We start from the raw sequence: 25,136 nt of genomic DNA on the forward strand, positions 1-25,136 counted from the left end.
AGGCGAATCAATGAGTGACATTTGTCATCACCACATTGATTTCCTCTCTTTTAATATAGGTATATAGATACCTTAACTATTTTATTAATGAACTAACTAGCTCTTGAGCCCGTTCATAAAACGGGCAATTATATTGGGGTTGTTCAACCGTCTTTTAAAGTTATAATTTTATTGATGATTTGTGATTTTAGTGAGAATATATCATTTAAATAGAGGTGAAATTTGATAGTGGAAAGAATATTTAAATTAAATGGTTAATTAATTTTGAGTGTTAAAGAGGGGGGAGATGAAGTGGAAGAGACTGACTGAATATATTGGACTGTCGGTGAATTGATGTTGAATGAGAAAGACTAAGTAAAAGATGCGTTTAAGTTGTAAAATATATCCAAACAATAAAAAGAAAAAGTCAAAAATGGATAGGAGGAGGAGATGACACGTGTCATCTAATAAGCTATGGTTTCGCTTTTTAAATACTAGGTATAGATTTCAACTTAAAAAAATATATTAAAAAAAACGAAAAAAAAAGAAAGAAAAGGGGGATGTTATGGTTTTCGATCTCTCTCTTTCTCTCTCCTCCTCCGTAGGTGTCTGATCTCACTCTAACATTCCAATCATTCGACATTTGTTAAGCAAGTTTGCTCGAATTGCATCAAAAGGTTAGATTTGTACACTTTTATTCAATTTCTTTTTGACTTAATCACTCACTTTTTTTGGATGAGGAGTATGAAGTTTAGTAAAAAAATCAATTTGTAGGAGAAATGCTTGATAATTTGATGTTCGTTGCTTAAATGTCAACATTCAAGCCTCATTTCATGATAACCTGAATTTATTTAGGTCAAATTCATTCGACATTTCGATCTGTAGTTCTTAATTTGTTGTAGAATTATGGAATTTGATTGATCTTGTAGTTTATTGTTGTTTTGTTGTTGTTGATTAGTAATGGTAAGTTTTGATTGATTGAACAGATGTCAGTTCCTCGATCAATGGACAAGTCAAGTGCTCTTGAATACATTAACCAGATGTTTCCTACAGGTCAATTTTCTCTCTTTCCTTAGCTAATTTGTCGAGTTGTACCCGGAAGTTGAAGTTCTGATTGAATTCGAAGCGTCAAAGTCAGACAGTTACTCCATTGATCAGTGTTAATGTGAAAGGGATTGTTGATGTTTTATTTTAGGAATTCTTACAGTGTTGCATTTTCCATGTTACTTGCACTGTTTGGATGACTGCTAACTGTGTGATCATAATTTATCAGAGGCGTCCTTATCTGGTGTTGAGCCTCTTATGCAAAAGATTCATGGTGAGATCCGTCGGGTGGATGCTTCCATACTGGGAGCTGTTCGGCAGCAGGTAAGGTTTACTGGGTCTTGCACAACACGATTTGTGCTGTATAACTCTTGAAGCGTTAATTGTTTATTTTTTTACTATCTCTTGGCTCCTTAGAACTGAAAATGTTTTCCAAGGAAAATGCAGTTAGAGATTTGTTTTCTGATGTTTAGTTTTCTCAAGGGTGGAAATAGTTAGTTTTCCCAAGGGTGGAAACCATTCTTATTTTTAGAAAGGAATATTACATTTTCGCCTCCATTCTTGGAGAAGGATTTCCTCTAGTAGTCTCTACCAAAAATGCTTATTTTTTGGGTTAATACTTGGTGTTACAATCGTTATACATTGTTTGTAAAAGTAATTTGTTGTCCCAGTTGCAGCGAACTGTCAATAAGTGTTCTTTTGTTATCTAGGTGTCTGTTGAGTTTATTTTGTATATAGAAGGTTGTTTAAGGAAGTTGAGCTTAAGGAGAGTATTGTTTTCAAATGTTTTAATGAGAGCCATGGTCGTTGAATTTGGGAATATAGTGTTTAGACGATTTGACTGAAAAGTGCATGTATATCACAGAAGGTTGAACAGAGATTGGCTGTAAACAAAAGGTGAAAGAGAGCATTTTAGCATAGTACAAATGAACATCACTAGTTTATTTATTTGAAAGCTTAGATAGATAAACGAAGTATGAGCTTGGTCTCCAGCTAAAATAGGATGGTTAAAATGGAGAACTGCATACGAGTTAAGAAGACTAGGATTTGAATTTAAAGAAGTCAAATTCAGGCGTTCTACAAGGATGGTGTTTTTTTGTTCAATCTCACATATCGATATAGGTTGAATAACTGATGTATATGGCCTTGTAAGTTGTAACGAGAAAGAGAAAAAATGAAGTTCAGTGAAAGAAGGTTGGTGCTTTTTTCCTTCTTTCTCTCTTCCCCTTTACCTTGGGGGGAGGGGGGGGGGGGATTAACGAAGCGATAAACTTACGAAGTATTTAGAAGACAAACTCTTCACACACCCCCACCCCCACCATTCGAATATTACATGCCCTATTGCAGGGTTTGAAATCTTGGTTGCATTCACAATATTGGCTGTGGAACCACTTTTAGAGGTAACGCAGTTGGTTTGCAGCTGTTGTTGGCGAAGTACTATGGTAAGAGTATGCTGTAATACCACCTTAGATTTAATTCCTTGATATTTTAATTTTAAGATAGAAAGTCCTTGGTAAATGAGTCGAACATGTGGTTGGGAGAAGATGTGACTGCTAGACATGATCTTACACACAAATTGGTCTGAGATAGGATATCTGTGTCATTTGTTGACCCCTGTAGTCAGAAAAATATGTTTTCATCCCAGCTTTTCTTTTTAATTTGGTGGGGGAGGGGGGTCGGTGGGTGGGGAACAGGTTCCTTGATGTCCCTCATCATCATCCAATGCAAAATATGTTAGCGCTTGGCAGTGATCATAACTGGAAATTTAGAATGCGGTTTATTTTTTGAGAAAAAAGAATTCTAAAGAGTAAAGCGAATTTATAGGAAATGGGAAATGGTTGTCACTTGTCACTGTCATTGGCTTCTTACTAACTGGAAGAGAGCTGGATTACTTTGGATTGTCAAACGAGGAGATGGGGTGGAAGAATATATATTCGACGAAGAACATCTTTTAAGATTATTGGTGATGATGGAAAAAGTATTAGGGGCTATATCAAATGCTGGAATCTGGATGCCAATTACATTCATCTCTTCATTATTAATATGCATTTACTGTCAGCCTATTGTTCTCTGTCTTTCTTCTTGGTTGGATTGGATGTTGTCCTGGTGTGAAATTAGATGGTTTGTGGCTTTGTGCTTATCAAGATAAGGCATTTGGTGTGGTGGTGACTAAACCTGGTTATTGGACAGGATAGTCCAATGGATATAGGGTTAGGGTCAAGTTAATAGGGCTTTTATTGGGCAGGGCTTTTATTGGACAGGGCCTTTATTGGACAGGGTCATTATAGGGTCAAACTTATACTACAATTATTTTGAAAATTAAAATAGTAATGATACAAAAAATTACGTGTATACCTTCGTATTCACTTGTACTTGCACATGGCTCTTTTGTTTTTCATTTTTCATTGCTCGTTTATTGACCCGCCCACTAATGACCCGCTTTTGACCCGCGACCCGCTTTTGACCCGCCCATTATCGACCCGCTAAAAACGACCCTTTCAATACCCGACCCTCTTTTAACCCGCACCGACCCTGACCCGACCCGCCCGATAACCAGGTCTAGTGGTGAGTGGTGACTGGTGTAAAACTGAACTCACATCCTTTCAAGATTTCATGAGGTAAAGAGGTAAACCTAAGAAGAAAATTGAGCTGGAGTGAGCAGGGTACACATAGTAAATATAAAACTCATGAAGATATTACCCTTGATTTGAACCAACACACTCGAGGACTAATGTGCCATTTCATAAGTAGGGTGCCACTTCCAGTGCCTTATCATATGGATTCTTGGAGTCTTCAGTTCTTTTATTGTACTTCGTCTGCGTTTTCCTTTCGTTCCTGAAATATGGCCGTCCTAGTTCATACCTGATTTCCTTGTTTTTATCGCTTCAGCCTCTTTCCTTTTGGTTGTTGGTTTTGGCTACGCTTGATTACTATTTCTCTACCAGTAGTGTTCTAGTGTTTTAGTTTTATTTTGAAAATGCTTTATGATAGAGGAGAATATATGCATGGTCCTGGACCAACGCTACCTAACTTCACAATTTGGCGGTTACTAAGTTTTAAGGAGGCGTAGTGACTACTTATTGTGAGAGGTGGGAGCAATGGATCGAGACCGCACAAAAATTCAAGACAGCTTCTATACTAGCTTCCATTCTTATTCTGACTTGGGAAAACCTGTGTGTGTTTGGACCAGTGTTTTCAAATCGGGTAATTTCTTCTAGTTTGTCTTTGGTCATGTAATAACTTCCTGTAATTTAGAGTAATTCAGGTACCAAGGCCAAAGAAGATCTTGCTGCTGCTACGGGTGCAGTGGAGGTTTGTACTCCCAATATATGGATTCTTTCTACTTGGCTTATTCAAATTTTCTTCTGGAATAATATCTATATTCAATTGCCAAAAAAATATCTATATTCAACTGCATCCTAGTTTCTGTTTCTGTAGATAAGTGTTATGATAACCTTTATTTGATTGATTAATTTTCTACAGGAACTCATGTACAAGATACGAGAGATAAAGAATAAGGCTGAGCAAAGTGAGACAATGGTTCAAGAAATTTGTCGTGACATAAAGAAGCTTGATTTTGCAAAGAAGCACATTACAACTACTATTACCGCCCTTCATCGTCTTACCATGTTAGGTTTGTTTTTTTTCCTGCTGCCTATTTTTATTGACCTTTGCACTTCACAAATTCTATCAGCCATATGGTATTGGTGCTTAAGAAACGGAAATTTTCTTTCTTTCCGTCTTTTTTCTTGTGGAGTACAAGACCATATAAAGAAAACGTAGTACCACAAGAAAAATCCATGAATATATACACCACCTTCATACTTAACATCTAACGACTAAACTTATATTCTACGGATTAGTAGATTTCACACCATGAAAATCTGTGATCAAAAGGAAAATGTAGAGTATGGTGTAATGTAAATCATCACTTACGAACTACAATCCTATAATCTGTCATGGTCCTACCATGATACTGTTAATCACATGTTTAATAGAATACAAAACTTACCCTAATTTTATTTTATGTGTGAAACGAAGCTGGTTGTATATCTGCTGTTCCTATAGATGCAGGATTTGTGTGCTGTCCATTTGTATGTTTGTAGTTGTTGTGGCAATATTTGAAGAATAAAATGGACGACTATGAGCTCCAAGACTTTTTGCTAGATACTCTTTGTATTTATTTGAATCTAACAGCTTGGTTGTTATATATTAATCGTCTTTCATGATATCTGTCGTGTGTGCACACATTTGCAGAGGAACTTACATTTATATGAAGACATTGGAGGCCTCTATTTCTTTAATTTGATAGGGTTGAGACTATAGATTCAGACCTGCACAGACCTGCAATTGTAACACACCGTTTTGTTGTTTTCTTGGATGTTTTAATTTCTGACTTCATTCACTGTTTCTCTCTTATAATTCTAAAAAATGTATAATTTCCTTATTCTTTGTGAGTGTTATATATACAATAATATAATTATACATAGATGATGTATAATGCTTGCGTAACATCTGTGTTCAGTCAATTTTTTGTGCTCTAACTTTTAATTGAGAATAAAGTATGCTACCATAATGTCTTTTCAATGGTTTGGCAGTATCTGCTGTTGAGCAACTTCAAGTGATGGCTTCAAAGAGGCAATATAAGGAGGCAGCTGCTCAATTGGAGGTACCAAGCTGCCAGTGGGCAAGCGTTATTCTTCTATTTAGGAGGTCAATAATCTTTTATTTAAAGTTTCTTTTCTGTCTCTTTGGAGGCTCCACGGTCCTTCGCACCCATACATACATACGTAGTATATGGTTTTGGGTTTTAGATTTATTATTGACTGAAATAATAGAATATATACCTTTTTTCTTTTGTTTGGTTGTTGTTGGCAGATAAATATTCTCTGAATAGTCTGATATATTATGTGATTGTTTCAATTCAAGTCTACTTATTGTTTGATAACTCTAATTTCGCCGAAGAAACTTAGAAAGTACACACTTAAATGACAATAGCTTGCTTTAAATAACACAAATGTTAAGTTATCTGCAAGCTTTTACACAAATTTAATGTTCTATAATCAATGGAACAACTTTTCCCCCACTTATAATAGCATGACCATGATCTACTCTCATCAGAGCGGGATGCGTGGCAGGAATCTTTGCTAACTTTATGTTCTTTTTAACATTGAAATCATATACGGGGATAAACCAAAAAAGATTAATTTCTTTACTCTATTAAAGGGTTTCCAGACCAATCTTATGCTCCTTATTTTGATTTCAATGTTACAAAGTCGCTAATTCATCAAAGATTCACGCCACTTATGCATCTCCAATGGAATACCCGAGCTTCCGTCATTGCCGTGTTGTTATTAGTAGATATAATTATTGTGTCATCAGTTATACGATGACAAGTTTATATCTATTGTTGAAAACAGAATCTTTTGTTATTAGAGGCTAATTTTACCTGCTGTATTGTCAATTCCACTTGTGTGCAATGATGTTGGTTTGTATGCTTTCATTTGTTAAAGGGATAACTAAGCGATTCATAATGTCAGATGATGACTATCTTTTCTTGGGCAAAAATCCTTGAATTATTCAGTCACATGAGTACTGAGACTTAGGGATAGGGACATCCAACTGTGTTTGAGAAAGGAAGTAAAAAGGAGTTTCAGTTTTGAGAGGAAATTTAGTTATCTTAATGTAACAATTTAATTTGGTAAAATCAGTGCAAGTCTGAAATTTGAGGAAACTTCCAGAAGAATTCGGACCATGCAAAATTTATGACCATTACTGGTAACTTTAATGTGAGTTTCTGTTTAAGTTAAATTTTTTTGTTTGATGACTTTGATCCTTCTTGTTGGAGCTTAGGCTTGTGAAATTCTGACCTGCCTTGGTACTCCGTCAGTCCGTCTTCTAATTCTCGGTGCATTTTCATGTTTGTTGGACAAGATCCTGAAGCTGCTGCTTCTTAATATGCTCTGAGAGTCCGAGTTAGTCGATATTTGGTGAATGTGTAATGAACCAAGTGTAAGGGAAGGGCACAATAGGTAGTGAGTAATATTAGGTAGAAGACAAATTAGGTAGGTGTAGTAGAATGGTTATAAATAAGGGCACATTAGGTTATGAGAGGCATGTTGAGTATTTTGGTAAAGCTTAGGCTTTGGAGAGTGGTGACCTCAAGTCACTAAATCTGGAGATTGGTGGCCTCAAATCACCACCCTTGTATCCCCTTTTGTGTTCTTCATCCATCAAGCAAATTAATATAATTTATGCCCTTAATTTTCTGCCCAAAATATTCAGTTCATCACAGAATGCTATCGATAATTTCTACTTCAGCTGCATGAAGAGTAATCTACATCTAGGGTTTAATTTGATGCTACTTGATGGAGATTATGCACATGGTCTTCTCAATTTATTTGGGCTTGCTTCTAGTATACTGGCTAGGTTTTGAATCTTGGGCTTCTAATATACCTGAAGTCTGAGGAGAACTGTTACGAGACATCAATGTATGACTCTTGTAATGTTTTTTTGAAGGAATCAATGGCGAAACTACCCTATTGCACTTCACTCAAACAACTACCTTGTAGAAAGTGCTTTGATAACCACCTTATAAATCCAGAATTTTAAGGGTTTGCTACCACTTAACAGAATCCTGACATACTCTGTCAATGTGGTAGCAAAAACTTAAGGGGACGTTCAGGATTGACGTGGTTTGCCTGTTTTCCGTTCTTTGTTTCTTCAGAAAAATAAAACCAAATGCATTCAGCTAACATTGCGAAATACAAAATTTCTCCCATTTTCGTAAAGCTGCAACTGAACAGGACAAACTACAATAGGTGATTTTATGGTTTTGGTTTTGAGAAACCCGCTCTTCCTCAACTCCAAAGTTACTCATCTCTGTCACTCTATCTCTAATATCTGAATATCTATCTCTACCTCTTTTTGTTTCAAAGTGTCAATTTCCTTTTTTTCCACCTTCTCTTTAACTGTAAACGGAACCAACCAAAATCCCCATCATTAGGGGTTTCCCCTGCTACCATTTTGTTCTTCTCCCTCTCGTCCTGTCAACTTCGCATCTTGGAGTGCTTGTTGGGAAAAAAGGGTATCCACCATATTCGCCAACCCCCTCAAAAACCATATGTTCAAGGTGGTTTCTGATGAACCCAATACAATTTCTTCAATTTCATACAGTTTGGGGAAGTTCTTTCTTTTCAAAATATTGTCAGTGTTGCTGTAGTCGTTTTCCTTCACACTAACCAGTGACTGGTTAGGTTTAGTAGCTGAGTACAGCTACTTCTCCCGTCTTCTCTACTTCTTTCCCGTTTCTTTCTCCTAATAAGAAACAAAGGGTCTTTTTGTATTCTTTTTGTTAAGGATGTTGAATTCAGTTCAAGGTAGTTTACAACTTTACATGTACATTTCTATCAAATTTGAAAACACCTGATAGCAGTTCTCTTTCCGTCCTGTCTTTTTGTTTATAAGTAGATTTAACAAAAAATAAGAGATGGCATTTCTTCAATCATCTTTGCTGTGCGCCTGTGCTAAATCCTTTCCTAGTTTCCTGATTCCCTTGAAAGAGGCAGATATGTATCTTTATGAGTTGAAGCTGACTAAGCTCTTTTAGAGCTGGAACACTTTATAGAACAGGATAATTTCGTGGTTACGAGGTGTTTATCCTGTTGAGTCAGTGCTGGTTTCTTATTCCATCTCTCGTTGATTCTATCTTCTGCTGTTTGATCATTGATTGGCCTTTTTTCTATTTTTTATTTGTGTGGATGATATTGTTGTCCCTTGATCTTTTTCAGGCAGTAAATCAGTTATGCAGTCATTTTGAAGCCTACAGGGATGTCCCTAAAATAACTGAATTGCGAGAGAAGTTCAAGAATATTAAACAAATCTTGAAGTCTCATGTATTTTCTGACTTCTCAAGGTACTGTGTGAATGCTATTCCCTTTTTCGTTATGTGGAGTTGGAATACTATTTATTTGGGAGGTGGTAAGGGAAAGAGACCAGTTTGACAGTTTTCCCATTTGTCCAATTTGAGGTCTTATGCTGTTCAAAACCATGTTTGTTGTCCAACTTGAGATCTGGATATACGTGTTTGGATTTTTCTTTTGCTTAGCTATAGGTTCTAGGTTTCTTCCGTGGACCAACATGTAGATTTGAACTATTACATTGCTTATAACTTGAATTTGTAAGCTGAGAAAATTAACAACTTAACGAGGGATTGTTGGTGGTTGCAAAATCTATGTTCATGTTGAAGTTGTAAGAATTGGTTTTTTACTTTTTTATTAATTTCGGTTCATTATACTGTAGATAGTATCTCATTTGATGATGGTCTTTTGTAACCTCAGCCTGGGTACTGGGAAAGAGACAGAAGAAACTATCTTGCTGCAGCAGCTATCAGATGCTTGTTTGGTGGTTGATGCATTGGAACCCTCTGTGCGAGAAGAATTGGTCAAAATATTCTGCAACAGGGAACTTACTTCCTATAGACAAATTTTTGAAGGAGCTGGTTTGTATCCTTTACCCCTTTTTCTTTGTTCTTACTGGAATCCTTTTCTTATCAATGGTATAAGTTGGACCTTTTCTTTCTGCTAAAATTTTCTATTTATATTATTTTTGGGTATAGAACTTGCCAAGTTGGATAAAACAGAAAGAAGATATGCTTGGATCAAGCGTCGGTTGAGAACGAATGAGGAAATATGGAAAATTTTCCCTTCTTCATGGCATGTCCCTTATTTACTATGCATCCAATTTTGCAAGCTCACTAGGTATGTCTGCCCACATTTTATCCTCTTTCTTCGATTTTGAAACTTGTTATAATTTGTAAAATAATTACTTATTCTAGCCAATGTCATGTGGGCTTTTAATTATCACCAGTATCTGTATTGTCTTCTTGATTTGGAAACTTATGGCTGGATGGAGTGGCATAATTTGCTACATCTAATTCTCTTTTCACGCTGGCATGCTTTTCGCAATGAATTCTGATAGTAGTTGATTGCTTGGTATTCTATGTATTCATATCGACATGTTGATTTCCTTTAATCAGATGCCGCTTAGAATCAAAGGTTTAGCTTGATATGTGATTTATCCAGATAGATTAGTCCTTGGCTATTATCTTCTTTTTGCCAGTCAAGTTGCCTTCTCATCAACTTTTTTAAACATCGAAGTCATGCATGCTTATTCTTTATATAGAGTGACATTATTTTTCTGTTCTTTTTTTCGTTACAGAACACAACTTGAGGAAATACTTGATAACCTGAAGGAGAAACCAGATGTGGGGACACTGCTGCTGGTAAGGGGTGGATGCCTGATTGTTTTAAATACCTTAATTGGTTCTATAATTCAGAAGTAGTAGTCTTATTGCTTATTTTCCTTTAGTCTTGTTCCAACTACTAAGTACTCCGTACTTGATATTGTTTGCATTCTTTTGACATTACCTGGCATTTTTGTCCCTCAACTCTGCTATATTTGGAGATCGTTCTGCACGCAAATCTTGGGAGTCGCTTGAGTACAGTTTGACTATGCTCAACCAGCCTTACCTCTAAAAAACGATTTATCAAAAGTGCAAATGAATTTAGGATGGGTTTTGCTGGCACAACTCCTTTTTTAGGCAAAATCCTATCCCAGAAGGAGGGGTGATTGCTTACAAATTCTAGCAATTAATGCCTTGGGTCTAACCCACATTTGTACAATCAACAAATATTCCATACAAATGACAAAAAATAAGGCTGGTGTATAACTAAAATAAGTTCCCTATGTCTTTCATGTTTAATTAAAATAAAGTAAAATAAGATCCCTTTGTTTAAGACTTTTCTATATAGAGAAAGAACCATAAGAGAACTATCATAGCCAATAAAACAGAAAGGAGAACCACTTTCATAATCTAGAAATGGAAAGTTTATGACACCGGCGTTTACCGAACAGAATTTCAATTAATAGGATCAAAAGCTTTCCTCAAATTTACTTCCATAATACATCAAGGAGGACCTTTTTTTCCTTACCACAGCTATTCGGAATATCTTGACAAATAAGAAACTTTGTTCTAATGCCTCTAACAAAACATCTTGATTCAAGGAGATGATATTTGGAAGCATCTTTCAGTCTCTTATACAACATTTGGGAACTACATTTCAAGATAACAGAGTAAAAATTGACAATCCTGTAATCCTTAACACAAACAGGATACTGGACCTTTAGAATGCAATTCACAGAAGTACCATTAATTTACTTGTCAAAATTTTCACTTTAACAGCTTCATGGTTTTGAAAAAGGGAAAAACAGCTGCACAAACATCATGTTTGATTACTGTCAAAGCATTTTTACAAAACTCAATAATGTAGCCAGAGCTTTGTTCCCATTAATGGAGAAGAGAACAGTTAACACCCTCTTATGAAAGGAGAACACAAGACAGAATGGATGTCAGAAATCAGAATCAGTAACTCGATCCAGCTTCATCTCTCTCTCTCTCCCCCTCTTCCCCAACAACTCAACATAGTATCGCAAAAAACCTCAGGTACGTATTGGGATCAGACACCGTTTTAGTCACCGCTATGTGCTATCCAACAATGATTAAACAATACTCATATTCTTCCTCATTCTGACGCTTCTATAAATGAACATAGTTTTGAAATCACATCTTAAAACTCATGTGTACCTTTAAATATCTCCGAGAAAGTTCAAACTCTGTGGAATCGCTTATAACCTGTAAGAAATATCATGGCGGTGACTCTATGCTTTATGAGCAGTGCCATCTTTACAATTTGTGTTGGAAATTCCCGTTCAGTTTCTTCAGAACAGGCTTTGAGGTAGTAAAAAGCCTATGAGTTGAAGCATCTTGAATAGGATCACCCCAGCTGGTTTTAATATAATCAAGGAAGATAGGATCAGAACCCTACCCAGCTCTATCTATTGCTGATCATATTACATGTTGGTGTCACCTAATATTTTATCAACAATTTTTTGTTGCTCAACTTCTGCTGCTTGATTGATTCTAGTGGTGGACTTTTAATTTTCATGTTTGTATACATCTACAGTCTACAGAAACCTATGGGATGTGAATTACTTTATGCCACTTGCTTTTCTATACATGTGGCATGAGTTTGAGAAAAATTTGAACAGCGAAAGCTTGAGGTTCTGTCTTCTTGCAGATCTGTATTCCATTTATTTTAGGTTCCCTTCATGTTTAATTGCTCACTGTTTCCTCTTCCGTCGCTGAATTGGCTCTCGTAAAATTTGATAGGCGCTTCAGCGAACTTTGGAGTTTGAAGAAGAACTAGCAGAGAAGTTTGGAGGAAGTTCACCAGCTAAAGAGGTCAATCATGATGCTGATAACACAGAAAAAGGGCCCAATTTCAGTCAAGCTGTATCAGATATCAAAAAGAAATATGAAAAAAAGCTCGCTGCAAATCAAGGCAGTGGAACTGATGTATGTATTAGGATTTATCGTGTTAGTTATAAATTCTCTTGGAATGTATATGATGCCCCTTTTTTCTGATTTGCTGTTATTGTCTCTTGGATTTGTTATGACAGGAAACAGAGAGTCTAAAAGATTTTGCTGTTCCTGGAGCTGGGGTAAACATTTTCATTGTTTTTTTAAAAAGTTTAGAGCAAAATTCACTCCTCTTTTTGTGCATTTACCGAAGAGGGGTGGCAGTCACCTGTTGTATTTTGTGTCTTTCAATCTATTATAGAGGAGTTATTGTTTATATTTGTAAGTAGATGCACCTACGCCTGAATAATTAACCTGTTATCTGGTTTATGATGTCTTTAGTGGCTGTTCTGGTTACTGTTCTAAGAAGAAACACGATCTTCTATATTATTTTTGTTATACTAATACTTTCTAAGTAGTAGTAACAAACGTAGTGTAACAAATTGGAATTAATTAGAGGGATAAAAATGGTAAAACAAAATTAGTAACAAACGTATATTGAAAAATATGAAATTTTTTACTGCACCTTTTTATTTATTTTTCGGAAAATAAATTTTTAATTACAGAGAGAAAAAATGCTGATCCTGCCTTCACTAGTACTCTAACTCCTAATACTTTTCACCATACACTCTTTTATCGAATAGTATACCAGTATTATAGTATTTTTTTTTTGTTGTTCTACTTACTTTCCGTTTTTGGTTGTTTTTCTTTGTGCTACTCACTTTACTTTATTCCATTTTTGGCATACCACTTTACCAATATCTACACTTTTTCACACTCTCTTTCTCTTACTTTATTCACCTTTTTCTTACACCCACTCACTTTCTTACACTCTCTCTTACTTTATCTTACACGCACACACCTATTTACACCCTCTCTTACTTTATCTTACAACCATTCATCCTTTTCAAAGTTTTCTTAAACTACTTGCCTACATTAAGTGAGTCGAACAAAAAAACCCGGAGGTAGTATTACTCCTGCTCGAAAGTAATGAATTCATATGCTATATTAGGATGACAGGAAAGTAGTAAGGGTTATGAATCTTATGATTGGAATTCAAAAAAATTTCATTCTTTACGGAAATCGAGCTTTTATAGAGGGCCTTATTGTCTCAGTGCACCTTGAGATTTTTTAAACATTGACTTGGTAAGGGTAATCTAAGTCTAACCCCTCAATTGATGAATTTGCAGTTCAATTTCCGCGGAATCATCTCATCTTGCTTTGAACCTCACCTAAATGTGTATGTAGAGTTGGAAGAGAAAACACTAATGGAGCATCTGGAGAAACTTGTTCAGGTATTCTATCTAAATACATGCCTTCCATTTCCCTTCTACAACCCTGTAATGTTGAAAACTAAAAATGGTACTTATGTTCTTGTTGTCGCTGTAGGAGGAAACTTGGGATGCAGAAGAAGGAAGTCAGACTAATATCTTATCCAGTAGCATGCAGGTAGAAATTTATTTAGTTCCTAAATCTTTTTGTTGAATTTCATGTTTTTGTTAATAACATTCTCGTGACCTTGTTTATTTCAAATGGAGTCAAAGTTTCACAGTCTTTGGCTTTTGGATTTTGATGTACTAGTTTGAAATGACTCAATAAACTGCTATGGTTTGTATTCATTTTAAACTGGCAAATGGAGGTTGCATATTGGATTAAAAATTAGAAATAAACTTCCTGTCATCGTAAGGACATGACTGTGTACCTCAACAGTCCAACCACTTCACCCCATCTAGGGACTGAAGTTTCTTTAGAAGGTTTAGGGTAATGTTTGGCTTGGTATTTGTATTAACGCTTTTGGCCCGTTCTACGCACGGGCTATATTTTAGGAAACTCAATTAAAAAAAATGGTGAATTGACATACCAAAATGATAAAGGTATAAATGTATAATACTTCACTAAAAACTTTCACTAATAATTTTGATAGTACGTAGACAAACTAAAATTTCCAAGATATATTGGGTGGGAGGATTACTTTTATGGAATATATTATGAGCTCCCACAAGACCACAAATACATTCTTAGTTTAGGAGTATAGCTTTTATCCAAGGGGTTTCTAAAAAAAATGAGAATAAGAGAAATATGCTAGTACGGAGTAACCAATTTAAGCATATGTATTCTTTGGATTAAACCGAATCTTCAATATGCTAAGAAATTCACGATTGTTGTTTGTTGGATTAAAAAACTATGTTTCAATTGCCAAGTATACATGAAGTTTCGCACCCTATCATTTGCATCACAATCAAGTAAACTACCAAAAAGGAAAATGAACTAATAATTAAGAGTTGTTGATCAAGCTAACCAGACTTGATATGTCAAAATTCTGGAAAATATCAAAGACTAAACCATTTTTTTAAACTCGAAATTATGCTTACAGAGTTAGGGGTGTGGTAGTAGTAGATGTCATATAGATTTCAAAACAAAAATGCATCCATGTTGTCAATTTTTTAAGTCGTTTGTAAAAGAACTTGAAATATGATGATGATTGAGGCAAGTCAGGCAACGGGATGCAAAGAAGATGCACAGTTGATTTAAATGGGCTAAAAAATGAATATAATGATAACATTAACTAATACCATCCTCATTAGAAGAAATATTTTTCCAGAAAACAATGGGGTGTGCATGAACTAGAAGTTCATAACATAATTTTAACTTCCACCCACTGACCCACCTATAGAAAAATAGTAAAATTCTTCAGAATGAAGAAATTTAGCAAAATAAGCTAGGTAGGAATGTCGGTCTATAATATTGTAAAGATGTAGGTTTAATAAATAGTCAAATTCATTAACCCGAGAATTATAACCATCTGAAACGTTTCTCATTCTTGATTTCACCATAACCGCCAATGTATTAATCAATGTCTCTAATAAAATTGTTCTAAACGGTTAAACTAAAATTGAAAAGGGAATGATGAAATGTTGAGGTAACTTATTATGTATTAAATGACGAATTGATTATGTATTCTTGGCCACGTGTCTTCTAAGTGGTGATGATTATGTGTCCGCCACGTGTCTTCAAAATGGTGTTACTTACATGTCCTTAAAATGGAGCTGGTTTTCCTTTTTAAATACTAGGTATTGATTCTTGCTAAAGTTTGAGTAATACAACATTTGTGAATCATTTTTGTGTGTGTGCATGTGTGCGTTTTTGTCGGTTTAGTTTTTGATTTTGACATTTGAATAACAATGTTCGGAATGGAGGCTAGTTAACATGCAATTGTTAGTTAATGTATAGCATAAATATTCTTTAAATGATAGTCTTGTTAACATTCAATTGGTAGTCAATGTTTGGCATGGAATATTCTTTATAATGTCAGGCTTGTTAAATGTTATTCGTAATTAGTAGCATTGATTTTACCATACTATATATCTTATGGGAAATATAATTGAGTCGATTATAATTTAGTCTTTAAAACCATTACTTTTATTGTTGTTACTCCGATGGAACACTACAAGAGGGGGGTGAATTGTAGTTTGAAACTTGTTTCTAAATTTTTACGGAATTATAAAAGAAACTTAAAAGCAAGTGTACAAAATAATGCAAGAGAAAATTTAGCGTGGAAATCTTCTTGAAAATATCAAGAAGATAAAAACCACGACCACGTGGGGTTTTAACGACGAGCTCCATTCATCAAGCTAACAACTCTATTACAACTTAATAGGAAACTCGATCAACCTAAGTTCCCGAAACAATGAATATACCTTTCACGCTCAGTTGTGCCTAAAACTCTCTCAAGACTTATCTCTAAGTCTTTCCAAATACAACAAGAACTCACTCAAATTCCTACCCAAACTTGATACAATATGGGAAGCGTAGAAGAACATAAGGAACTGGAACTTTCAGTGTAACATGGAACTTTCAGAATGACCGTGAAGTCAGACAATTTGGAATGAATGAAACTCTTTACTTTTATAGTGTTCTCCATGTTCCTAAAACCAACCCACTAATACGTTAGTTATATGCAACGTGAATTAATCAATGACTCCATAGAATTCCCAAGACTTATCTCTAAGTCTTTCCAAATACAACAAGAACTCACTCAAATTCCTACCCAAACTTGATACAATATGGGAAGCGTAGAAGAACATAAGGAACTGGAACTTTCAGTGTAACATGGAATGACCGTGAAGTCAGACAATTTGGAATGAATGAAACTCTTTACTTTTATAGTGTTCTCCATGTTCCTAAAACCAACCCACTAATACGTTAGTTATATGCAACGTGAATTAATCAATGACTCCATAGAATTCCCAAGTAAATAGGAACCTAATTGATTGATTTACTTAACTACGTATATTAAGCCTTGACTACCTAGGATTCCCAAATTTATAGGACTCTAATTAATTAATTAATTTATTCCAAAATATAAATCTGATTTATCTTATTAAGAATCCTAGACTTAGTCAATTACCTATTTATTTGGGACTCCAATAAGACTTTTAATCAGATTAACACTCTTCGGTTCCCAAACACGTTCATTTTCTAGTCTAACTGACAATTAAAATTAGATGATTGAATAATTACTGACGTTTTGACTCTTAGATTTAGGATGCATACCAAATTCCTAGATTGTGTTCCACTGACACGAGTTCCTGCTTCCTTACATTGAAGCGTAGAATGTAAACTCATGTTCAGTCTTCTTCTCTTCGAGTTCCTCCTCAAGAACGACTCCTTCTCTCTGGAGTTCCTCTAGCTCGTCCGTAGTTCCAGTTCCTCCGCAGGAACTCTTAATTTCCAACTTGTCTAGAGTTCATCCTTAGGAACCACGTTGCAGTTCCAGCTCTGGAATTTATGCTTATAACATCCAGTAAGCTCTATTATTGATGATGTTAGCACAACCTTTCATAATGATCCTTGCACACATCAAAACCACGTTAGTTGATTACTTTTGTTTGTCATCATCAAAACTATATTAGCTCAACAATTGTGTTATATAGACCATCTCCTGAGTTTTTTCAGCAAAATGATATCCCGATGTTTGGCTGAACTTGCTCTATTAGTCATCGTTAGTGATTGAAATTCATCTTGTTTGTATTTACCTGAATATATCAAACTTTTGCAATAAGAAATTAAAGAATTTAACTTTTGATTACTGCATGTTCCCTTTAGGACTGGCTTCCTGAATTGGAACATAGATGCATCTATATTGTGACTACTTGCATACTACCTCCGTTCCCAAAAGACGGTTACTGTAGCAATAGAAAGTTATAAACCAAGGAAAGTAGGAGAGGAAGTATAGAAAGTGGGGTATATGTAAGAAAAAGTAGGAGAGAGAGTGTTGTGTTTGGGGATTATATAAAAATAAGTAAGAAAGAGGGTGTTGTAAGAGGGGTTAAAATAATAATTTTTAACCAAAAAAGAAGGAAAGGATTATTTTTCTTTTTTCCTTTTTCCCCTGTGGTGCGATCTTTAATCTTGTTTGGTTCACTTTAATGATTTTAGCTTTCTTTTTGCTGTTTTATGAATTTGATTTACTAACTTAGCTATATTGTGTTCTAGGTCTTTCTGATAATCAGACGAAGCTTAAAGCGATGCAGTGCATTGACAAAGAACCAGACATTATATAATTTGTTTAAGGTGCTGTCACTTATCGCTGAAGAGATGTCTTGCCATGCTTTACATTTGTTTTCCTTTTCCCTGTGAAGGTGTTGATCTACCAAAGAGATTCTCATAAATATACTGTATATTTTATTTTAGTAGATTAGTAGTTGTGACTAGGGAATTTATTGAGTTTGAATGAGCTTTAGTTAGGCAGAACACGGCTTGGCTTGGAACATACCATGAGGCCTGAGCTTCTGAAGCTCAGAAGCCGAGAAACTGTAGAGTGTAGACTCTCACAGCTCTTATCTCTACTCGAGCCTGAATTAATAAACTGAACCCAAGAAAAAATGACTTTTGGCAACAATATTTATGTTGCTATGTTTTTTAAGTTACACTTTGAGATCTCTGTGAAGCATATATCTGAAATCTAAACTCAATCATGAGTCTCAAATTGAAGATTGATTATTCTGTGTGTGTGTGTGTGTGTGTGTGTGTGTGTGTGTGTCTGAGACTGGTGTTCATTACCCAGTCTTTTAAAATTTAGAAATTCGTCGTATGTAAATATTTGATGATTAGAAAAGTAGAGTTTCTAATGAAATTTTCAAGTTGCTCTTAGTTCTACTTAGCTTGGCTCATTAACTTCTCGAACTAAGTTCAATCTCAAGCCCAACTTGCCGTAGCCAAGCTTTGACCAGATAGAGCTTGGGTACCCTGTGTGCCATCTCAGGTTTTTATCACCCCTACATACGTGATGAAAAAAATAGTGTCTATCTTCTGCTTTTTATTTTTATTATTGGACTATTGGAAAATTTTACGGGTTGTAGGATGAGATTCACATAGCAAGAACTTATGGTATTAATTTACTCTGTATTTTTGTAAAATTTGGAAAACATGGATGTTTTCTAGACTTGAAAATCCAAAATAGTCGAATAAGCTGGGGGCATTAACAAGTGATAGAGTGCACTGTCTTGTGCCCTGTTTATTTGTGGCTTCTTGTTCTTCTTTATTTTGGTATTTTGATTAGATATGTTTTCCTTGTAATCATCAATTGATGTATTCTACTCCATCCATTTTCTGCAGTATTAATGTAGATGCTCTTTTCCCCTGTTTGGAGCTAATACATAATTCCTTGTTGATGTTAAGAGTTTTAATTTTCAAGAATTATATGGAATTGATGTTTATAGTGTTCTGCATTCTCCTACTAGGTGTTTCAAAAAATTCTTAAAGCATATGCAACAAAGTTGTTTGCCAGACTGCCCAAGGGTGGAACAGGAATTGTGGCTGCAGCCACTGGAACTGATGGACAGATTAAGGTCCCACACACTTTACTTCAACTCCTTACCTTGTTTTTTCTTTGTTTTTCCCCTATTGCGTCAGACTGTAGTTGACTTTTATTAATTTGTTAACTTATGGCTTTTTCGTACTTTATTTCTTTTTTCAAACAGACATCTGAAAAAGATGAAAGAATGATCTGCTATATCGTGAACACAGCTGAATACTGTCATAAAACGGTGAGTTCCCTTCTGCTAACCTTTGGGTATTCATGGGTTGATATCTTGAATTTTAGGCCTGACTTGTACAGCTGTAATAAATAAAATCACTAACTAATTTTAATGTGAAAAGTTGGTAAGTTGGGAACTGATTAAGGAGTTGTGCAATGACTTTGAATTTTGTTCGATCTAGTGACCTAGTCTTCCCAAAAAGAACCTAATCGATGAGCTATCCTGTCCAAATTATGAATCTCGGGTCTGCAAGAGCTTTTGGATCATCAGCTTAGTGCTTTATCTCTTGGTTAGGATTCGTGAATGTTGTTGCTTCCGGGGCTTTCATCACGACCTTAGGACATACTTTGGTGGTCCTGGTGGTGGTAGTTTAAACTTTAAACATGCTTCAATTTTGAATAACTTATACTTTAGAGTATAGAGTTAAAGTCTTCAAACGGCAGTCAAAAGAAAATAAAAGCTCGTCTTTACCTTACAATAAAGGAGGGTTTTGTTCGCGTTTGTCGGACAGTGGATTCCCCTATTATTTAGTCTATCGCTATGAGGCTGGAGTTCATTTTGTTGTCCAAGAATTCTGAAGTCCATCTGCATTGCCAAGCTTGTTGAACAGCTATTATGTTTAATTAATGCGTCTGATTCAGTGTATAAAAAGGCGCGCTTAAGGCGCGCCTAGGCTCTGAGGCGCAAGGCGGTTGGAGCCAGCGCCTTTTATTGTCTAGGCGAGGCGATTTCAATGAGGCGCACCTAAGGCGCACCAAGGCGCACTTTGAGGCGCAAAAAGGCGCAAAAAAGGCGCACCTACCAAGGCACACACCATTTTTTCACTGTTTTTTTTACTTTTTATTAGGGCGCCTCACTTCAATGAGGTGCACCGAGGCGCGCCTAAGCCGCTGGGAACCCCAAATCGCCTTGTTGCGCCTTGAGCCTTTTTATACATTGGTCTGATTTCTTTTAATAAAAAAAGACTCTGAATTTATGCTTGATTCATTGCCTACTTCTGTGAAGGACAGACCTTGACATTGTTAATTAGTTGGATGTGTTCAATGGTTTGCTTACCTTTATTCTTCTTATCACTCATCCTTTGGATTGTGTGGAATGATATTTACTATACATAGTTGTCCCCTCTGTCCGTAGAAGGTTGTTCGCCCTTCCAGGATGTTTCAAAATTTTCAGCAAACAAGTATTGCTTGTTACTAGTGCCCCACAAAAGTGTCAAGATAAAGTTATCAAAAAGTTAATGTAGAACATTCTAGGCTTCTAGCCCTCAATGTTATGGTCAGGAAATTTCCATGCGATATGACACTAGAATAGTCTAATCTGTTTCCTTTCTGTTGACAGTCTGGTGAATTGGCTGAAAATATAGCCAAGGTAATTGAATCTGTATTTGCAGAGAGAGTTGATATGTCAGACGTACAGGTACGTTTTTATACTGCTAATAATTAGTTGCAGGACTTCTCCATGCGGTGTCCTTAAACAATTGCAATTATGCAGGACGAGTATTCAGCAGTAATAACAAAATCACTGATAACACTGGTGCAAGGTTTGGAAACTAAATTTGATGCTGAAATGGCTGCTATGACACGTGTTTCCTGGGCGACTCTTGAAAGTGTTGGCGACCAATCAGAGTAAAATTTAGTTCTAATGTGTAAACTAATGTTACTTGCTTATAGCTGCTAGTCAGCATTTAATGTGCATCCTTTTCATGCAGGTATGCCAATGGAATAAATACGATAGTTACAAGTAGTATTCCTGTACTTGGGACTCTTTTGTCACCCATTTACTTCCAGTTTTTCTTAGACAAGGTATATATATGAAGATGATTAAGTGTGTCTGATTGTTGTTTCTAATTCATTCATCTTCATATTGGTTTTGCATGAGCTTTTTCCTACATAACTTGTTTGGAATAATATTAGTCAAATGACAAACTTTTTTGTAGTTATTTATGCCTGATTTAAGGTTCCTAGAATGGTTCGTTTTAAAGTAGTTGCATGTTAATCTGTGCGAAGAGCCACATGTTCCAAAATTTTGCTGTCAATAGTTTATAGTTGTGGTTGAACCGTTGGACGTAGGAAATTAACTGTTAACTTCTCAAGAAATTGCAATTCTAAGGATAATTTTCTTTTTTGGGAATTTTATAAAGCTGTCATTGACCTACAGGAAGTTACACTTTCTGTGTTGTTGCCAACCAAACAACTCCACAGTTTTCCACTTCTGAGTAACTTCTATTTCTCTTGCGGTTTCATGTCAACCACTCAAGCACTTAATGTAATGCTTGGAGTTGCCTTCTTTATAGTAATAGAGAAATATGACCAGAATAGTTGCATCCTGTTTGCTTATTCTATCCTTTAAATTCATAGTTTGATTCAGTGTGATGTTTGAGGTTCCCTGAATACCATATTGTAAAACATTTTGTCTGAACCTTCTTTTATACAATTTTTTGGTTTGCAGCTTGCTTCTTCACTTGGTCCCCGTTTCTATCAGAACATTTTCAAATGCAAGCAGATATCAGAAACTGGAGCCCAGCAGGTACTTGGACAAATTAAGTATTTACCATTTTATTGATGAGTCTTTGTGGTTAACTGTTGAGATGAATTCTCCACCTACTTGTTTTTGTAAAAAGGAACTAAACATCCGTATTGGATGTTATACCCTTTCTTTTGGGGTAACTATTGAAACAAGGGAGGCCTGCTGTTTTGGTAGAAGTATTGGCTAAAGTTGAGCTGTTTCTTAGCTCTTTCATTTCAGATCCCACACTTCTATTGGTTTTTTAGCTCTTTCATTTCAGATCCCACAGTTCTATTGAAAAAAGGGAGGCCTGCTGTATAGTCTTGGCTAAAGTTGAGCTGTTTCTTAGCTCTTTCATTTCAGATCCCACACTTCTATTGGTTTTTGTGGCTTTCAATTGTAATCTAAAATCAGTTCTACCCTACTACTTTTGGTTGTCACGTAAATCTTATAATGGCCTTGTAATAGTTGAGCTCTTTCATTTCAGATCCAACACTTCTATTAGTTTTTGTGGCTTTCACTTTCTGCAATCTAAAATCAGTTTTATCCTACTACTTTTGGTTGTCACGTACTTACGTACATTGTATAATGGCCTTGTAATAGTTGATTTTTTGTTCATCCTATTCCCCAGTATGTCTTTCTAGTCAGTGTGAAGTAGCCAAGTAGTCTATCTGAACATAGATCATACAACTTAAAAGACTCACATGCTGTTGTATTGCAGATGCTCTTGGATACTCAAGCTGTGAAAACAATTCTTTTGGAGGTTCCTTCCCTTGCTAAACAAGTAAGTTATATACAGTAGAAATGTCCACTCCACAAATGTTTTGTGAGATCTGATTACCTTTGGATAGGTGAGCTGTTTGATTTGAAATCTGGTGGTTGGGTTGCCCAGTTTGAATTATCTACAAGTAATCATGTACTAAGCATAATCTTTTTATGGCTTTTGGAGTTGTGGTTATGCAAAGCCCTATTACAAACTACTGTGAAAATGCATTTACGGGCAGACGTAGGGTGAAATAATAATTGACTTGAGGTGGACAAGTGAAGTGTATAGTGTCTCTCTGCTCCTTCTGACTTTATATATGTGCAAATACAACCAAAAAGTAGTAAATTACTTCAGAATTTGCCTGGTAGTCAATGTTAGTGTGAAAGTTTTATCCATTTATTCTCATCACAATGACTTTGTCAGTTGTCACAAGGAAAACTGTAAATATAAAAGCACTTGTGTGTTCCTGGTATCTTAATTTGGTGTCGAGTCCAAGTCTGTAGCTGAACTTGACAACAATCGATACTAATATGTATCATGTTCGACATGTTTGTAGACATCTGGTGCTGCTAATTACTCCAAATATGTTAGCCGTGAGATGAGCAAAGCCGAGGCACTTTTGAAGGTTAGTTAATTATAATGGTGATTTATATATTAATTCTGGCATTCTGCAGTGTTGGCTAACCGTTATTTTATTGGACAGGTTATATTGTCTCCTTTAGATTCCGTAGCAGATACGTATCGTGCTCTATTACCTGAAGGAACTACATCAGAGTTTCAGCGAATTCTGGAGCTCAAGGTTATACTTATGTTTTGTTTCTTTTCTTAGCCGGGTTCTCTTTTTCCCTTGAATTGTTGTTCAACCATTTTAACAATTGTGTAATTACTCTCTTTTTGCGCCTTTATCTGTTTCAAAGTCTTTTGAACTACTGTATATTTACCCCCAAAGTTTAGGCCTGCTGTTTTCACTCCCTTATTAATTTACTAGCTATAAATGGTGTCAGCCAATGATAGCTACAAGGTATGGGAAAACGTTGGAAGTGTTCTCCCTGATAAATAGACACTGAAGCATAGTAAGTTGTAAAGCCTGGTAAAATGTTTGGTGGGTGGTATAAGAACTAATACCAAGTACAATTTTAGTCATGGTACCATATTTTTGCCCTGCTTTTGGGTTTATTGGAGGCTCACTCTGAAACGTGCGCTCCAATAGATATATTCTTTTAATATCTCATTCCCTTTGTTCAAAGTTGTTTCTTTTTTCTGAATTGAAAAGAAATTAGCTGCTTATGCTTGGTATCTTGTATTATGCCTCCAAATATAAAGGTCTTATTGAAATGCTGTATTTTTGCCTTTTTATATGGTGTTTTAATACAATCTAAAATGCAGGGTCTCAAAAAAGCAGACCAGCAAACCATCCTAGATGACTTCAACAAACATGGTTCAAGCATCAAACATCCATCAATGTCACCTGCTGTAGCGATTGCCCCTACTCCGCTTGCACCACCAGCTCTAAGCAGTCCTGCTTCATCAGCTATCACTGCTTCTCGAGAGGATGTGCTTGCACGAGCTGCTGCCTTGGGTCGAGGAGCAGCCACTACAGGTTTCAAGAGATTCCTTGCACTAACTGAAGCAGCCAAGGACAGAAAAGATGGACCTTTTAGAAAACTCTTTAACCCGTGAGGATTTTATTACTGGTTTTGCTCAAGGAATCATATGCCCTAAGGCTCTTGCATATCCACCCTTTCTGTCGTATATCTTCTTATTGTCTCCCGTCACTTCCCCTTTCTTCATTGGAGGAAAGCAGAGAGCCAGAAACTATATTGCATTTGAGAGGAGTATTTATAATGTATATGCATAGCTGTTTTTTTTACTCCGTGTTGTAGTCCAATTTTGTCAGATGTTATTCCAGCTGGTTCGTGTTTGATTACTATGTATGTAATCTTGTTGAATGTGTATTAAAGGTGACTAGTTTGATCAAAGCTTATTTTTTCATCTATATATATCTTCCAGTAACTATTTCATGTTAAACGCGCTAATAGTTGAGGCTTAATATTCCCTATTTGAAGACTGCTAAAATGTTTAAGCCAGGAAAACATGTTCCTCTATATCAAGAACTTAATGCTGAACAAGTCTAAGGTAACTCACAAAGAACTTATTTTGAACAGCCAGAACAAGTAAGCAATAGGACCTATGTTATTGAAGTTATTGAGTAAAGGACCTAACTTTTATAATTTTTTGCCCCGGTGAGTTAAACTTGGGTCAACTAGCCGGATTGTTAATTTTAGGTCTCAATTAGCGAGTAAATAAGAGTGAGGTCCTGATTGGTGATTTATGTGAAAACTTAGGTTCCAATCTTGTACTTAACTCCTTCAAATCCTTGTTT

The 25,136-nt window shown here is 35.7% G+C and overlaps 1 protein-coding gene across 1 annotated transcript; it reads left to right on the forward strand.

The window, feature by feature from the left end:
- Positions 1-499: 499 nt before the first annotated feature.
- LOC110799317 (vacuolar protein sorting-associated protein 53 A) lies at positions 500-24,749 on the forward strand. The gene is made up of 25 exons (XM_022004558.2): positions 500-656; positions 966-1,032; positions 1,253-1,347; positions 4,279-4,335; positions 4,507-4,657; positions 5,622-5,692; positions 8,814-8,938; positions 9,363-9,523; positions 9,641-9,782; positions 10,243-10,306; positions 12,254-12,439; positions 12,544-12,585; positions 13,633-13,737; positions 13,832-13,891; positions 17,939-18,016; positions 19,186-19,293; positions 19,426-19,491; positions 20,821-20,898; positions 20,974-21,107; positions 21,191-21,284; positions 21,931-22,008; positions 22,709-22,771; positions 23,310-23,378; positions 23,457-23,552; positions 24,140-24,749. Exons 2-25 carry the CDS (start codon positions 966-968, stop codon positions 24,431-24,433), a joined length of 2,484 nt encoding a protein of 827 aa, XP_021860250.1. The 5' UTR covers positions 500-656; the 3' UTR covers positions 24,434-24,749.
- The last annotated feature ends 387 nt before the right edge of the window (positions 24,750-25,136 follow it).

The sequence above is a fragment of the Spinacia oleracea genome, chromosome 4, assembly GCF_020520425.1.
Source record: "Spinacia oleracea cultivar Varoflay chromosome 4, BTI_SOV_V1, whole genome shotgun sequence".
NCBI classification, from domain to species: domain Eukaryota; kingdom Viridiplantae; phylum Streptophyta; class Magnoliopsida; order Caryophyllales; family Amaranthaceae; genus Spinacia; species Spinacia oleracea.